Source organism: Knufia obscura (genome assembly GCF_036327395.1).
Source record: "Knufia obscura strain CCFEE 5817 isolate CBS 148926 chromosome Unknown scaffold_5, whole genome shotgun sequence".
Taxonomy (NCBI): Eukaryota; Fungi; Ascomycota; class Eurotiomycetes; order Chaetothyriales; family Trichomeriaceae; genus Knufia; species Knufia obscura.
In genome coordinates, this window is record NW_027042691.1 from 638,507 (window position 1) to 654,896 (window position 16,390).

At 52.6% G+C, this 16,390-nt stretch overlaps 8 protein-coding genes across 8 annotated transcripts; 5 read left to right on the forward strand and 3 right to left on the reverse strand.

The window, feature by feature from the left end:
• Positions 1-641: 641 nt before the first annotated feature.
• Positions 642-1,892, reverse strand: PMZ80_005018 (uncharacterized protein; the record flags this gene model as incomplete). Its single annotated transcript, XM_064873439.1, has 3 exons — positions 642-1,534; positions 1,597-1,802; positions 1,873-1,892. The coding sequence occupies 3 exons, from the start codon at positions 1,890-1,892 to the stop codon at positions 642-644; spliced, it is 1,119 nt and encodes a 372-aa protein (XP_064730543.1).
• A 1,654-nt stretch (positions 1,893-3,546) lies between these two features.
• PMZ80_005019 (uncharacterized protein) lies at positions 3,547-5,374 on the forward strand (the record flags this gene model as incomplete). Its single annotated transcript, XM_064873440.1, has 6 exons — positions 3,547-3,623; positions 3,739-4,486; positions 4,539-4,826; positions 4,878-4,997; positions 5,051-5,128; positions 5,183-5,374. The coding sequence occupies 6 exons, from the start codon at positions 3,547-3,549 to the stop codon at positions 5,372-5,374; spliced, it is 1,503 nt and encodes a 500-aa protein (XP_064730544.1).
• A 606-nt stretch (positions 5,375-5,980) lies between these two features.
• On the forward strand, positions 5,981-7,159 carry PMZ80_005020 (uncharacterized protein; the record flags this gene model as incomplete). The annotated part of the gene is made up of 2 exons (XM_064873441.1): positions 5,981-6,057; positions 6,109-7,159. The coding sequence occupies 2 exons, from the start codon at positions 5,981-5,983 to the stop codon at positions 7,157-7,159; spliced, it is 1,128 nt and encodes a 375-aa protein (XP_064730545.1).
• An 802-nt stretch (positions 7,160-7,961) lies between these two features.
• On the reverse strand, positions 7,962-8,783 carry PMZ80_005021 (uncharacterized protein; the record flags this gene model as incomplete). Its single annotated transcript, XM_064873442.1, has 1 exon — positions 7,962-8,783. The coding sequence occupies one exon, from the start codon at positions 8,781-8,783 to the stop codon at positions 7,962-7,964; it is 822 nt and encodes a 273-aa protein (XP_064730546.1).
• Positions 8,784-9,270: 487 nt separating this feature from the next.
• On the forward strand, positions 9,271-10,494 carry LYS1 (Saccharopine dehydrogenase; the record flags this gene model as incomplete). Its single annotated transcript, XM_064873443.1, has 2 exons — positions 9,271-9,351; positions 9,406-10,494. The coding sequence occupies 2 exons, from the start codon at positions 9,271-9,273 to the stop codon at positions 10,492-10,494; spliced, it is 1,170 nt and encodes a 389-aa protein (XP_064730547.1).
• Positions 10,495-10,680: 186 nt separating this feature from the next.
• On the reverse strand, positions 10,681-11,506 carry PMZ80_005023 (uncharacterized protein; the record flags this gene model as incomplete). The annotated part of the gene is made up of 2 exons (XM_064873444.1): positions 10,681-11,327; positions 11,380-11,506. 2 exons carry the CDS (start codon positions 11,504-11,506, stop codon positions 10,681-10,683), a joined length of 774 nt encoding a protein of 257 aa, XP_064730548.1.
• A 311-nt stretch (positions 11,507-11,817) lies between these two features.
• On the forward strand, positions 11,818-12,297 carry INO4 (Transcription factor; the record flags this gene model as incomplete). The annotated part of the gene is made up of 1 exon (XM_064873445.1): positions 11,818-12,297. One exon carries the CDS (start codon positions 11,818-11,820, stop codon positions 12,295-12,297), a length of 480 nt encoding a protein of 159 aa, XP_064730549.1.
• A 511-nt stretch (positions 12,298-12,808) lies between these two features.
• On the forward strand, positions 12,809-16,259 carry PMZ80_005025 (uncharacterized protein; the record flags this gene model as incomplete). Its single annotated transcript, XM_064873446.1, has 3 exons — positions 12,809-13,072; positions 13,117-16,181; positions 16,211-16,259. 3 exons carry the CDS (start codon positions 12,809-12,811, stop codon positions 16,257-16,259), a joined length of 3,378 nt encoding a protein of 1,125 aa, XP_064730550.1.
• Positions 16,260-16,390: the final 131 nt, after the last annotated feature.

The window sequence follows — 16,390 nt, forward strand, 5'->3', positions numbered from 1 at the left end:
TCTCCCTTTCCCAGCAAGACGATTGAGTACATCACATAGGCTTTCGTATCGGTAAATACCGTCTATCCCTTTGACGCGGACGAGCATGGACCTCTTTGTCTTTGAGTTAGTGTTGGGTTGGGTTGTTTGGGAGGGCATCTTGCACGGTTTTAGAGGTTGTGTGGTTTCAAGATACACGCTTTGCTCAATGAAGATGAGGCAACGATGGGGCTGGAGATAACTCGTCAATCGCATGCGGTCCACCATGTCGGGGACTAGTGAAAGTCGACGGCATCGGCGCCTGGGAGGACTGAAGTTCGTCGCTGCACTCGATAAGGGGACAGTATGGTATCGATGACTCCTTTGCCGTGTTGGGTGACTGCAGTGGGCCGGCCGTCACGAATTCAGTCGTGCGTTCAAGGACAAAGAGACACGTCTCTTTGTGCCAGGCTTTGTTAGTCGCAAAACAAGCGCTCTTTGTTCAGACTCGAGTCTGATGCACTCTCGCAACATGTACACTCTGAAACACTGTCAGCGTAGCTGAAAGGGCATGTACTCCCTGACCGATTCAGGAGAGAAAGCAGGAATAGAGCAAAGAGCAATTTTTCATAGACATTGACACGCCTCTCGTGCCGTGTGCAACATGTCCTCTTCCTCACCTCTCAAACCTTCCCCATCCTCTCGCGCTCCTGCCTGAGAATATTCGGAACCTCGTCCTCAATACTTGGCATAGCCGGCTTCCACCCAAGATACTTCCTCGCACGCCCCGCCTTACCCCTAGAATTCAATCCCCAGCTTACAGCCTCAAACCCCGCCTGCTTGATAGCCTCATCCTTGTCCAGAGATCCCTCCTTCGCATCAGAAATATATCCCATCTCGACCGCTTTCGCACTGACCGTTCTCGCCAAATCACTCCAAACATGCTCTCCATTCTCCGTAAGAATATACCCCTTTTCTCCCCACAGCTCATCACTCGCATCCCCAGCGACAGCCTTCTCACCAAGCAATCGATAAACCTCACTCAAGTCCTCAATATGCACATTATTCCACCTTGCCTTCCCCTCCCCAACAATAGGCGTATACCCCTTCTCAAGAACAAGCTTAGCCAATTCATAGACCTGTCTTCCTCGCCCAGACACCGGACCTCGACCCTTCCCTACCACCTCAGTCAGCACATAGCCACACAAACACACCATCGCCCCAGAAAACAAGGCGACTGAGCCAGACAACTCACCATAAATAGTAGGCGGACAAACAACACAAGTCCTCACCACCCCACCACTCTCAACCCCCGCCCCAATCACAATCCGATCCACATTCCGATGAAACGCATCATCCGGCAAACTCGTCAAATCACCCACCCCCTCCAAATCATCATACTGTCTCTCTGACCACCTTCCCAACCCTCTGAAATCATCCCTCGAGTCCCAGAACGTCAGGATCCCGGTTCCGCCGGTGTGGATCCAGTAGCCTGGGTTCTCCTTGCTGTGGCCGCGGAGTAGACCGCGGGTTATGGCGTGGGCTGCGCCGACGTGGTCGGAGGCGTCGGCTGCGTCTGAACATCATACACATATCAGCTAGTGTTGTTGGTGGAGTGGAAGGGGGTGGGTGACTTACGCAGTACGATATCTGCCCACGCAGCTTCCCTTTCTAGAAGGGCTGAGTCGTCGAGATCGCCGAGGACGATTCGTGCGTTTGGGAAGGCGGCCTTGACGCGGTCGGCTTTTTCTTGCGTTCGGACGAGGCAGGCGTAGGAGTATTCTGGGTGGTGCTTGTGGAGGGATACTAGGGCGTCGCCGGCGATGTAGCCTGTTACGCCTGTGCTGTGGGTGGAGGTGGGTGAGTGGACAGTTGGGTGGAAAGGGGGTGGCTGGTGGGGTGAGAAGGACCTACATGAAGATCTTTGGGGGCATGATTCACTCCTGGGCTTGCGGGCTGGTGATGGGTAGAGTAGATAGACGATACCGGGGATTGTCCTTGGCATATATACAGCAGAGGACCACCGGGTAACAACGTATACAGTCAAGTAAGGTGTATAGATATCGGTAGCTGTGCCGGTCTACTATACTTACCCCGGCACTTCATCTAGTGTTCAGGTGCGGCAACACATCTATCTTCAGCTTAGCTTATTTGACTGATGCATCTTCCGCAATGACGTAGCGCGGGCTGCTTACTTGAAGCGTTGAGGAGTCTCCCGCAACTGGGCTCTCGATTAATGATTGGAATACACATTATTTTCCGTGCTGTTCGTGTGAGTGCCGAATCGATTTAGCTGACCAAAGGAAATGAACAAAACAGATCCCTTATTGGGTATCGGTAGGTTTCAATGAGGTGCTAATACAATTCGAGAAGCCGTGCCGATTCACTATACCTAAGTAAGCACTTTCCTTGAATAGGTACATACGGCACGATAGCTCTGTTGGGCCTATAGTACCAGACTGTACTCTGTCGCTACCCGGACCCTAGCCTACAGCATTGTCTACGCATTACTAATTATACGCGACCTCGATGGATTATCGATACTTCGATTATGAACACCGCAAGGCCAGAGCGCATCGATTTGCTTATTATTAGAGCCGCCAGTATGTCACATGTGATAGGTCGGACCCCGTACTGGGTGGCAGCCAACCTGCCATACTCGACATCCAACGCGTCACATGGCGCTCTTGGATGACCAGTGCCTGAGCACGGCACTTCTCGAAAACCTGGACCGGTATCTGCAAGACTCGGAGATCTTGTTCTGACGCAAGGAACAGTATTGCACGGCAAGGCGTCTGCTTTGGCCGAGGATAGTCACTCGACCAATGGCCACACTCCCAGCTCCCTCGCCAAGACCATCTGGAGAGCCGAGTGCCGAGCCGGATACCCCAGGTGTATCCTGGCTGGCAAGCCGGTGCAAGAAAAAACGCGGACCGCCAGAAATCTAGGGTCAAGCGCACCCCTAAGAATGACGCCTAAGGTGAAAAAAGTCGCCTAATGCACAGGGACCACTAACCTAAATCGAGCCCTAGCTCTATTTTTTCATTTATTCTGCGGTCCGCGCTTTTTTTTGCACCGGCTTGGCTGGGTACTTACAGTATACTGTCCAAGTTGCGAATTGGATGCCCAGACGTAAGAATGGATACACAGGCTTGACTAGTTAGGAGCACTGAAGACCTCTCAGTGACTGGATCCATGAAAGGCTTGAACGATGGTCAACTTGGACGCCCAGAAAACCCCGAGCTGAACAACACTTGAATCCCAGACTCCCCACGGGACGTCGTAGGATGCGCTGATCGCTGTGGATACACTCAACCCCCTGATCGTCCCGTCTCCTCACCGACCATGGAGTCGGTGCTCTTTACCTTGGAAGACGAGATAGCCCCGACCAGCTACATATATCTGTGGGGATGTACCACGTGGTCCTGACAATCGACTTACGCAGCCCTAAGCAGAGCCTTTACCCGTGACTTCGCTATTATCCCTACTGGTTCAGAGCACGTCTTTTCATACTGCTTCATTGTACCTGCAGACACATCAGCGGGCCAGTTCCTCCGTCGCAGCTAATTGACATTAAACGAACCGAAAATGCAAAGAGACTGGTTCAAGCCCGGCGCACAGCTACGCCTTGCCATAACAGCCACCTGTCTCGCCGCATTCGTCCTGTAAGTACCTTTCAATTCGACATTACCCTGGTCCGTCTCAGCCCTCCAGCCTCGTGGAACTCACCATTCCCTCCCATCCACCAATCCCCGTCCGTCGTACTAACCCCCACCCCAGATTCGGCTACGACCAAGGCGTCTTCGGCGGCCTAGTAACCCACCCCAACTTCCTCTCCACCTTCGGCCATCCCGCCCCCGACTTCCTAGGAATCATAGTCTCAATCTACAACGTCGGCTGCTTCGTCGGCTGCGCCCTAAACCTCTACTTCGGCCCGCGCTTCGGGCGCCGCGAGGCAATCTGGGGCGCCATGTGTTTGGTGTCCCTCGGTGCGATCCTCCAATGTACATCCTACGGTGTACCGCAGATGATGGTCGGTCGCTTCATAACGGGACTAGGCGTGGGAATCGATACGAGTACAGTGCCGATGTACCAGGCTGAGCTGTGTAAGCCTGAGGTGCGGGGACGACTCGTGACGACGGAGGTGTTATTCGTTGCGTTGGGGATCGCGGTTGCGTACTTCTTGGACTTTGGATTTAGTTTTTTGGGCGGGAGTGTGGCTTGGCGCGTGCCGATCGCGTTGCAGGTGCCGTTGGCGGTGGGGGTGTGTGTTTTGGTTGTTGGGCTGCCGGAGACGCCGAGGTGGTTGTGGCAGCAGGGACGGGTGGAGGAGGCGGTGGGTGTTATGAGACGGGTGCATGATGTGCCGGAGGGGGATGAGTATGTAGTCAGGGAAAGCGAGGAGATTAGGAAGGCGATTGAGATTGAGGCGGCGTCGCCGTTTAAGTGGGCGAGAATATTGCGAAGGGATCCGTTGCAGACGGGGTATCGGGTTGGGCTTGCGTGTTTGGTGTTGTTTATGAATCAGGTAAGTGGATATTTGGTTTGTTGAGTTCTTGTGTGCTGATGAGGTTGTTTAGTGGGCTGGGATCAACGTTATTGTGTTTTACATCTCTCCTGTGCTGGAGGGGAGTGTTGGTCTTGATCGAAATACTGCGATTATTGCTGGGGGTTGCATTAATCTTGCTTTTGCGGTTGGGTCGTTGGTACCTGCTCTTGGGGCCGACCGATTGGGACGCAGAAAGCCTATGATGTTCGGTGCAGCAGGGATGGGACTGTCAATGATGTGCGTTGCAATCTTGCTCTCGTTCAACGGGACAGACAAGGAGCGCATCACTGCTAACGCGTCCATCGCATTCTTCGTCACGGTGAGTCGCGGTTCTGAAGCAGACTAAGCATCATACTGACTGACTTCCAAGTACATGATCAGTTTTGGAGCCAGTCTGAACGCCATTCCATGGGTTTATGCAACTGAAATCCTGCCTATCAGGGTTCGAGCGCAAGGGACAGCATTGGCCGTATTCAACAATTGGATCTGGGTGAGTTCTGATCCCATCTCCAGGCCTGGAAGCAGCAGACTAATTTCACACAGGTGTTCCTCATCGTCATGGTGACTCCAACACTAGTCGCCAATCTGCAGTGGAAAACCTACCTCATTTTCATGGCATTTGTGAGTCCCTTTAGAACACTGATTCCTCTGTATATACGCTGACACAACGCCCAGAACTTCGGATTCATCCCGGTGATTTACTTCCTGTTTCCAGAGACAAAAGGCCTTACTCTGGAGAAGATTGACTTCTTATTTCTGAAAGAGGATAGGCTGCCAGCAAAAGAGCGCATGGAGGCTCAGGACAACTCGAATGGTGAGAAGCCGGGGGTGCAGCTGCTTGAGCAGCGAGGAGAGGCGGAACCATGAATGCTGCGGGCCAACTTTGGCGTCATGAGAGATGTGCGAGAACGCAGACCTTCACGCGAATACTGTCCGATGTGTTGTGTCAAGCTTCAGAATAAGGAAAGGCTTGCGTGAGGCACCGTATTCAGGCATGTAACCATGCATGCTGGCTTGCCCAATTTTGCGCCGTTGGGATCTCCCACGTGTCTTCGTCTCTGAGTTTGCTCACCATAACCTCCAATGAACAAGCATATCCGCAATGCACGCGGCTGGTATGAATTAGGCATTCCCTGCTCCATGACTTTCAATGGGGTACTAGACCACTTCAATGTGGGGAAAACCTTCCCCTCGGCTGTTCAAAGCCGATTGACGGAGTTGACAGCTGAATATTTGGAGGCAGATAGGAAGCACGTATGTACAGACTCAGTCTTGCTCGGAACACACACCTGCTCTCATGGCTTGGAGAAGCGGGCACACAGCCGTCCTCAAGTCGAAGAATGAGCTATGGTTCGCACCAGTGACTTAGACCTTAAGATTGTCCGCCACGTTGCTGAAGCACATCAGAGACGTGGATAGAATAGCTCCTCGCTGCTAACGGAGAGTCTTCAGGCTCAGCCGTGAACGTCCAGCATGTCCCAGACCGAAACTGTAAGATCACTGCGCCTCCACGCAAGAGGCAGCCTCCGCCTAGACACAGTGCAACCGCTGTAAGCATCCGCCCTATCCTCAACACCAATGACACTGATACCTTAACGCAGACCATGCGGGCCAGACGAAGTCCGCCTAAAAATCGCCTACTGCGGCATCTGCGGCAGCGACATCCACGAATTTCTTGGCGCACCAATCTTCTCACCAGGACCAGGCACAAAGAATGAACATACTGGTATCGGACTACCAGTCGTGATGGGCCACGAGATGTCAGGCACGATCACCGAACTAGGATCAAACGTCAAACACCTCAGCGTCGGCCAGGATGTCTGTGTGAACCCTTCTCTCGACGACCGTCATTTTGGCGCCAAGAGCTGCTTTAGCTGCGAGGGTGGGAAGACGAATCTGTGTAAACGGTGGGCGACGTATGGCCTCAATGCGTCGGGTGGTGGATTCTCGGATGAGATCGTGGTGAAGGATCTGAACTGCCTTGCGTTACCGGCAGGTGTATCATTGAAGGTGGGCGCGCTTGCGGAGCCGCTGGCGGTCGCCTGGCACTGTATCCGCACTTCTGGCTTCAAGGCTGGACAGAGCGCGTTGGTACTCGGCGCGGGACCGATCGGTTTGGCGATATTGCTGTTGCTTAGATCGTGGCAGGCGGAGAAGATCTTCGTCACCGAGGTCGCAGAACAGCGGATGGAACGTGCGCGGCAGTTTGGTGCGGATGTGGTTATTAATCCTTTGCAACCAGTCAGTGATAGGGGTGGTGAAGGAGCCGAAAAGAACCCAGTCCTTTCAACGATCCGGGAGTCTCACCCGGATGGCGTTGATATTGCTTTTGACTGCTCGGGGCTTCAGTCGACGTTAGACACTGGTATAGCGGCGATAAAGCCAGGAGGGACATTCTTCAATGTTGCTATCCACGAAAAGCCTCTGCAGCTGAATCTGAATGACATCGCCTGTCTAGAGAAGAAGCTACTCGGTGGTATATGCTACCTCAAGGAGGATTTTGAACAGGTGCTCGAAGCCATGGCGAGTGGCAAGATCCCATTTGAACAGATGATCACCTCTGTGGTGTCACTGGACAATGCAATCGAAGGAGGGTTTCAGTCGCTGATGAAGGATCGCGCCCAGCACGTCAAGATATTGATACAGCCCTAGGCAGAAGAAAGGGTGATTTCAGTGACATTGTGACTGATTAAAAGGAGGAGCGTTACCAGCTAGGTTGAAGACAGAAACGCAATCTATCCAGAGATCTTACTTGCCAAACGCGTGCTGCAACCTTGCTGAAGTTCCCAAATTTGGACTGTCGTACTTAGACCAATAGTTGTATTAGCAATAATGTAAGGGCCGCAAGGTTCACCAGCAATTGAGAGAGGATGTTGTATATGCTTGCCCTTACTCGAATAACAGGTTGACCACCAATAACGCGTGAGAACAATAAACCAGGTGCATATCGACGTGCAGAGCAAGAATCCAGGCGGATTTGCTAGCACGACACTGACCGCTCGAAGCTTGACCCCACGGCAACATCAGGTCAGAAAGGGTTCGTGAAGTTCTGGCGGACGTCCCGTGGCCAGTCGAATAGTTGACGGACAAGCCTGGTGCTCTGATTCTGGACATCGTCGAAGTATCAACACAAACACGGCTCAGCACAGCAGTACACTCATGCCTGGAGATTGGTCGTTTTCGATAAGGAGATGGTGTAAAGGACCTCCTCGGGCGATCAATTTTTCCGAATTGAAATGCTCTTGCAGGTGCGTCTAGAATAGTCGACGTGCTAGGCGTCCGTTAAGGCCGTCGAACATCAGCAGGAATCAGAGATTACGCGCAGAGCAGCGAACGGTCCCTGTTTGTGTTGCATGGCGGTCGCTCCTCGGCCGATTATTCTTGGAAGCCTTTGACATTTGGTTTATGGCACCCGTGGTCCGACTCAGGGCTGTATGTAATGGAAAGCTGTGATTCACTCGTCCTCGTCTTCCTCATCTTGCTCAAGCACTTCCCCGTTGAGCAGGTCGTCGTCATCTGCCTTTGCCATGACCTTTTCGATGAGCTTAAGTGTAGTCCTCAAGGGCAGCCCGACCACATTGTCAAAGCTGCCCTCGATCCTTTCGACTAGAACAGCTCCGGTACCCTGTATACCATAGCCGCCTGCTTTATCAGCGCCCTCTCTTGTGCGTACATAAGCCAGCAGTAATTCATCAGAGATACCACTGTCGAACTTCACGACCGTCTCTTCCCACGCTCGTTCAAGTGCATAGCCCGGGTCCCGTGCACTCTCCAGAGGCGTGACACATACAACTGCGGTATATACCCTGTGTGGCCCGCCATCACGCAGCGACTTCAGCATAGCAACGTGATGTGCCTCACTCCTTGGTTTCTCCAGGATTTCACCAGCATTACCCGCCACAACAGTGTCAGCTGCTATTATCAGGCCTGGTTCACCCTTCTCTTCGTTGTCGATCTCCTGCCTGTACACAGACAGTGCTTTCTGGGTTGCAGTACTCATGACATATTCGAACGGGGCCACGTCTTTCGGGAGATTCTCCTCGAAGCTTGAGGGGATGATCTCGAGATTTGTTAAGCCAATTTGAGCTAGGAGCTGCTTCCGACGTGGCGATTGAGAGGCTAGTACAACTCGCTTGCCTTTCAGAAGGAGGAGGGCGGGTAGCTCTAAAGGTGGCGGTCGTGCTAGACGGCGTGGTGGAGGTCGATTTTGTGCTGGAATGGAGGCTGCTTCGTACGAGGGCGGGTCATCGAGAGGGGGCTTCTCCGATGAGGGCATGGTGAGGCTGGCTGGACGTATATGGTCGTTGCCTCGTCACAGTACTATCTTGTCCCTGGTTGTGTATTGAGTTCAACTCCGTCGATCTTCTGATCCGTGGTTGAGTCCGTTGCGGTGGCCCTGATGTGGTAGTCGAAACCCAGCAGCGTAAAGTACAGTCGACTGATTTCCTGAGTAATTTGGCGGTCCCTACTCTCCAAGAACAGTCGATTCTAATGCTTGACGCCAAAAATGCAGGAACAAGTCGCCTGCCGCGTGTACTCTACTTGGTACGATCTGCGGACAATTGCGCTACGATAACGATAAGAGATCCCTGGGAGGTGATGGTGGGGTCCACTGGCAGTCCAAAAATGACGATGTGGAGGAACAGTTGCTTAGATTTCTGAGGAAGCAGATTTTGTTTACTGACTCACGAGAACTGCTTTGCACGCGTACATCAAGCTCGCTATAACCACAGAAATAGTTGTGAAAGTATACAGAACGCACCATGGCGACCACGCTACATCTGCGATCGGAGAGCAAGCCTCTAGAGCACCGCTCTGCTCTGACCCCGAACACTACCAAAGCAGTACGTTAGCATCAGTGCGGACTTGTTCGAGGAGTGGTACTGACTATTGTATAGCTTCTAGAAGCAGGCTACACAGTCAACGTCGAGCGCTCTCCCGAAAGAATATTCGACGATGAGGAATTTGAGAAAGTGGGAGCTACTCTCGTGCCTGAAGGCTCATGGAAGGACGCACCAACCGACCATATCATTGTTGGCTTGAAAGAGCTACCTGAAGACAAGTTCGCTCTCAAGCACACCCACGTCCAGTTTGCGCATTGCTACAAGAACCAAGGTGGTTGGGAGGAGGTACTCTCGCGCTTTCCGCAGGGAGGTGGCACTCTGTTGGATCTGGAGTTTCTTACAGACGACGCTGGGAGAAGAGTCGCTGCCTTTGGTTATCACGCTGGATATGCTGGTGCTGCGTTGGCTGTTGAGGCTTGGGCACACCAGTTGCAGCATCCAGAAGCGAAGACTATGCCTGCCGTTTCGAGCTATCCCAACCAGGACGCTCTGCTGGCCGACGTTAGATCGAAGATGCAGGAAGGAGAGGCAATAGCCAAGCGCAAGCCGCAGGTACTGGTGATCGGTGCTTTGGGTCGATGTGGAAGAGGCGCCGTCGACCTCTGCAAGCAGGCTGGCATTCCAGATGAGAATATACTGAAGTGGGATATGGCTGAGACTGCAAAGGGCGGACCATTCGACGAGATTATCGAGTCGGACATCTTCGTCAACTGCATTTACCTGTCAGAAGAGATACCGCCATTTCTGAACGACGAGTCGTTGAAGAAAGAGGGGAGAAAGCTGTCAGTAATCTGCGACGTCAGCTGCGATACCACGAATCCTCACAATCCAGTACCCGTCTACACAGAGAACAGCACCTTCAGCAGGCCAACATTACCTGTGCCCGGCTACGACAACCCATCGATATCTGTCATCAGCATCGACCATCTGCCGAGTTTGCTGCCACGAGAAGCCAGTGAAGCATTTTCGCAAGCCCTGCTACCATCGCTGTTGACCTTGAAGGACCGAAAGACAAGTCGGGTGTGGCAACAAGCTGAAGGTTTGTTCACTTCCAAAGTCGGATCATTGCCAGAGAGCATGAGATCGACTGTGCAGAAGGCCGCCGACTCCATGCCATCCATGCCCGGAATGGGAAGCAAGTAACTGAGATGTAGATGCTGCTACTGCAAGCAGTGTTTCTATGTTGTACAAATGCAACGGCTCTTGACGATCTGTCTTTTGCTAAATCCATTTTTTTAATGCTTTCATTGCTCGTGGTCTCGTTGTTCTCGTGTCTGTATACTCGGAAGTCTTGTATAATCAAGCTCATACAGCGAGAAGCAGCCATGTTCAACCCTTCATGGGAGTATCGTCTGTCTCGATATCGCCTGCCTTTCTCTTTGAGCTCGAGGGCGTCTGTACCCCTGCGTCATCACTTCCATAATATTCTGAGACCTCCCAGGAGATGGTAGTTGTGCCATCAGCAGATGTGCCGTGACCTTTTCTTCTCTTGCTGTGATGACCAAGCTGGCTACCATTTATCATGTCTTCAAACCAAGAGATCCCGCCTGTGGTGCCACTCCTCGAGCTACGAGTCATTCCAGTCTCATCCGGAGCTGTCAACGCCGTGGACTCAGTTGGGCCAGAAGTTCCAGAAGCCGCTTGTGTTGGGCGTCCTGGCTGGTGGCTACCCTCTTGCTGTATGTCGACTTCTTCAGGGAGCAAGTCAAGGTCCTCCAGAGCTAGCAAATCACGTTCTCGTAGACTGCCCAGGGTAATATTCATGAAATCCTGCTCATTCATTTCCTCGGTCCAGTACGAGATATGTGTTCCGCAGAAGCCACAGAACTTCCTCTGACACGATGGTTGCTGAAGTGGAGTGAATGTTCGTGCTATGAGATCGTGCCGTTCGTCTGGGAAGAAGGAGACGGTCGCTGACTGATACCACGCCAAGGGCACTTTCAGCCATGCCGACAGGAGTGAGGCATGAGATTGACCTACCAATACTGTTAGTCTAATAGACCCCAAGGACTGGGATTGTTGACCCACGATCAAGACCACCAGTGCCGAAGTGAACATGAGCTTGATTTCGAGCACTGGCATCCCCTGGAATCTGGACAATGTAATTGTACCGTCCGCAACTGCAAGAGCCACGAAGGTGATCGTCGGTGCTCATCCTGACTGCTGATCAAGCTTTACTCAACTGCAGCTAGAAGAGGAACAAAAGTACAAAATGGTCTCAGCTGAGAAACATGTGGCTCTGATGTAATTACGGATCTTGATGCCTTGAAGCCTGAAGAGCAATGAGGACAAGAAGTCGCGCCCCAACGTCGCTGCTTCTGGCTCACACCAGCAGCCTATGGCTGCCTGTCAACAATTCTCCACGTGGCAAGACAAACGGGGGTTGACAGCGACCTCAAGCTGACCGCCTACATACTCGGAAATTTTTTCCAATTCATAACATAACAAAGCATGTCTCGAGAAACCATGCCAGAACCAGAACATACCTCATCTCCGGACTCTGCTGGCCAGTCTCCTGGTGATCCCTCTTCTCCCGGATCCAGCAAAAGGAACGGCAAGACTGCCAAACCCCGACTCACAGCACACCAGAAGAACACCAACCATAAAGATGCCGAGAATAAGCGACGAACTGCAATCCGAGACAACTTCCTGAGACTTTCTCAGATTGTCCCAGGCACAGAGGGTCAGGAACGCAGCGAACAAGTCATGCTTACCAAAAGCAAAGACTTCTTGGTAGATGGTATTGACGAAATCCGCCGGCTGAAGCTCGAAGCAGAATCAAAGGGCCTTCAGCTCAGCGATCTCGGCGATCTGAACGACACCGATTATGGCGGTCCTAAGTGGAGGCAACCTCATCTTGACAAGTATTACAAGAACAAGTCGAAGAAAGCTTCGAAGTCTGGCAATGTTCAGGATGATGCTGATGGAGAGGCTGAGGATGAGTGATGATTCGAGTAAGTAATCTGTCCAGGCATGCAGATTTGCACCTTTCCTTGGCACTAAGAATCTCAAGTGACCTTAGCTAATGTCGAGCAGACATAGGAGACATGCAGACTCGTTGCAGATCTCATCTGCTCGAGTTCTATCTGAAGTTGAACATGTTGACCATATCGACCACATATGAGAACTGCTTATGATAGACGACTTTGTGTTAGCATGGCGTTGGGACAAGAAATGGTGGCTCTCTGACACTAGGAAATATTTGGGATAGAAGTGCATATGTATTGCACAAGATATGCATGACCACGATAACAGCTAATGCTATTGGTACTGAGAACCATTTTGCGGAATCGAGCATGATTTTTTTTGCACTCGACCTTCACTCGGCACTTTGTCACTCCACGTGGAGAACATCAAAACATAAACAACAGCAATCTATTCCAGCGATCTCCTATGAGATGCAAAGGACAACCCGACCTCGTGCTTCTCCGACCATCTTTTATGTTAACAAAGCAGTATGTCTCGAGGCACGGATCTCAATAGTAGTCAGCGACCGAAGCCTCGCTTCATGCATTCCACGGAGGCATCAAGAACCCAAAAGTCAGCTAGAACGCCATCTTCTCGTCAGTCTGCAAGCCCAACATTGCACTCTTCACCAATATCAAAACGACGACATATTTTCCAACGTGCGACTGGACGTCTCGCCAGCTTGAGCGCATTCAAGGCCAGATCTGGTAGGCTGCCGATATCTCCACCTATATCGCCGAGTCCGTCCAAAGAGGTATGCTAGCCATCTCCCATGAAGATAATCACTAACTTTCACAGTCATCCTTGAGACTCCCGAGTCCCTCCAGACGTTACTCTCACATACCGCAGCCCATCAAGAAAGACTCCCTGCCCTCGCCAACCGACAAGCCCCTTCCAAGCATACCTGTAGCAACTTTCGTCTCTAGGTCTCCTATACATCGGCGATCTCTTCTCGACGCGACTGAAAAACCACTGCGCAGATCAGTCTCGCCGGGCACCCTAGAAGACTGGCCTACGTTATCACCCATCAAGGCACACGAGCCTCAAGAGCTGTCGTCGTCCCCGAACATGGTTTCTGCGACTACACCTGTCAAGCCTAGTCTTGGTGAGAGTGTCATCGAACGCATGCGCAAGCTAGATCTCAACGACGAGCCCATCCGACACCTCAACAACGCTCGCAGCACCACTTCGTTCAGCAAGGCCCAACCACAGAACTACACTCCAAAGATTCACGCGACTACCCACCACAATGGCAACAGCACTACACAGAAAGAGCACTACGCTGGAGACGCCAAGTTTTTCGACCCTCGACCAGCCCCAGAAACGCCTCGTGCTGCCAAACAAGACAGAACTTCAACAGGCTCTACCATAGATAGGAGATTGTCATTGCGCGGGCTAAACATTCTCAAGACTAGAAGAAGTTCACGATCAAGTGTTGGAAAGTCAACACCGGAAGATCCTGCAGAAGGCCGTCCACCGAGCAGTTTCATCCCACAACCTTCAGTCAGAATCAGTGTCGGTGACAAGAAAGATATTGGCTCAAGTAGGAAAGAAAGTGTCAAGCGAAAGCCAGTCACGAGCTCTTCTATTCCTCGTCCATTGAGGTCTGTAACGGACGCAGGCTCTCCTTACATGAACACAGCTCAGGCATCACCCAAGGTGATTCAACTCAAGCGTGCCCAGGGCCAGGTAGCGGATATATTGCAGAAACAGAATGGTATAGCCCAGGAGCACCCAAAATACTATGTCCGCCCAGCTTGGGGATTGGGCCCAGACCAAGCATGCTCCTCACCATCTCCACGATCAAGTTCTCTTCCCTTACCTGGCAGAAACGAGCCTCGGCCAACTGTTAGTGCTATGACCATGCTCTCCTCCTGGATGCAGCCCGATCCATGCGAAGACGAAGACGATGAGCGCAAGGCTTCTACGTCATCTAGTACGACTATCAAGAAGGAGCCCGTCTCGTCTCCTCTGTCATCACCAGTTTCGACGCCAACACGAAAGGCAAGTTTGAAGGAGAACATTCCGCCAGCCGAGCACAATTCCGACGAAGACCTGTCTCCTGTCCGAAACTTCAAATTCCCTGCAGTCATACCAATAGAGGAAGAAGGCGATGATAGTCGCTCGGATATCACTCGAGTTACATCGATGAGCAGTGCCTCTAAAGCGGGGACAATCTATGCCCAAGACGAGCGAGGTGGCTACCGTCTCAAGCCAGTGTCCAAGACAGATCCGAAGAACGGTCCACGTGTGCGGGTTGAGGACTCTGCAGATCAACTCCTGCTGACCGATGCACAACTAGCTGAAGTCGAAGCGAAGCGCGAGGCATATCAAAGAAAGTTCAGTGCACATCTGATGAACGGCCAAGAGAAAGAAGTCATACCGGAGCTCGCATCGCTGCAGTACTCCAGCAACAGCCATGCACACCCAGAGCGGAAGGCCGAGATCCACGAGAGCCAAACCAATGGACAAACCACAGCACCCTCCAAGACTCGACTCGCACCACCCGTCCCCGCCAACATCAGCACCCTAAGCCACAGCCCAACCGGCTGGCCTCTCCACATATCCAAGATCGCACCCTTCGCCGAAGTAGAGTCAAGCCACCCCTCACCCAAGCGCAAGTCCGCCTCAGAGTCAAATCTTCGTGCTCGTCCCGGTACACCACCACCACTTCCAGACGGCCCCGGTCCAGCCTACGAGTCCTCCCCCGCAAGCGCCTACACCCTCAAAACCGCCCTGAACCACATCCCCCGCGCAGATGCCATCCCGGTATCAGTATCACGAACCGGCGGTCTCCGCGACAAAATGACAAAACCGCGAAAATCCCTACCTAATATCACCGGCGCACGCCTACGTTTCCCACCACGTACCTCGTCGGAACTCGATGATCCCTCCCCGCTGCATAATCTGCGCAAGCAGACAAGCGCCCTCCTCAGTTCCTACGTCGATCAGCGGGCTGATTTCTCACCGAAGGGGGAGACACCCAGTGATAAGCTTAACGGTCACACTGGTGCCGGTACCGGTCCTAACCACGTCAACGGGCATGGCACGGTCACCACCACCACCACCCCACCCACATCATCCGCACACCGCCACCAGCTAAAACACATCCAAACCTACAACAGCTCCCTGCGCAACCTCAATACTCATCAGAACATCGCATTCCAAAACGATCTACCGTCTTCACCGCCCGCGATACCAGGGACTGTTCAAACAGGCAAAGCGAAAATGATGAGCACGATGCGCGGGTTGATGCATAAGATTAGTAGGGAGGGGGGGTTGAGTCGGAGTGGGAGTGGGAGTGAGATGAAGGCTAGTGTTGTTTATCATAGTGGTGGGAGGAGAGGAAGTGATGCAGCTGCAGCGGGGGAGTATAAATCTAGTCCCTTGGCGCTGAGGAGTCCTGATGGTGCGAGTGCTTTGCAGACTCGCGGCGGCGATGCAAGTGGGAATGGAAACGACAACGACATGGGGTCAAGCATCGAGAAATCGCTCCCCACAAAAGCAAAACGCACACTCGGTCTCTCCCGACTGGCACACGGTCATGGGATGAACACGAATCCCAACACTCACTCCACCAAACACGACGGCGACGACACCGATTCCACATCCCCCTTCCTCACTTCCGTCCTCGAACCCCTTGAGATCCGCAGCGCAACAGCCCTCGCATTTTCTCTTCTCGATCGCGCACGGGATACCAATGCCAATGCCAACAATAATAACAGCGGCAGTGGTAATGGTCAGGCCGAATACGTCGAACTCGCAAAAGTCATCGTGGCGACTGTTACACTTGCGCGGGACGCGGAGAAGGCGATGGAGGAGGCGAAACAGGCTGCGGCTAGGGCGGAGATGAAGTGGTTGAGGTTAGGAGGGAGATTGCTGATATGGGGAGGAGGGTGGAGGGTATGGTTAATGGGAGGAGAAAGGAGGAGGGAATTTGAGAGGGATGTATGGAATGGAGGGTCGGATAGGACCCGGGCTGGTGGTTGGATGTCTGCGGTAGGAGGTTACTGTGTTGGGTTTGTTGCGTTGCGTTGCATTGCGTTAGTGTTGTGCTTTCGAAGGTTCGGGT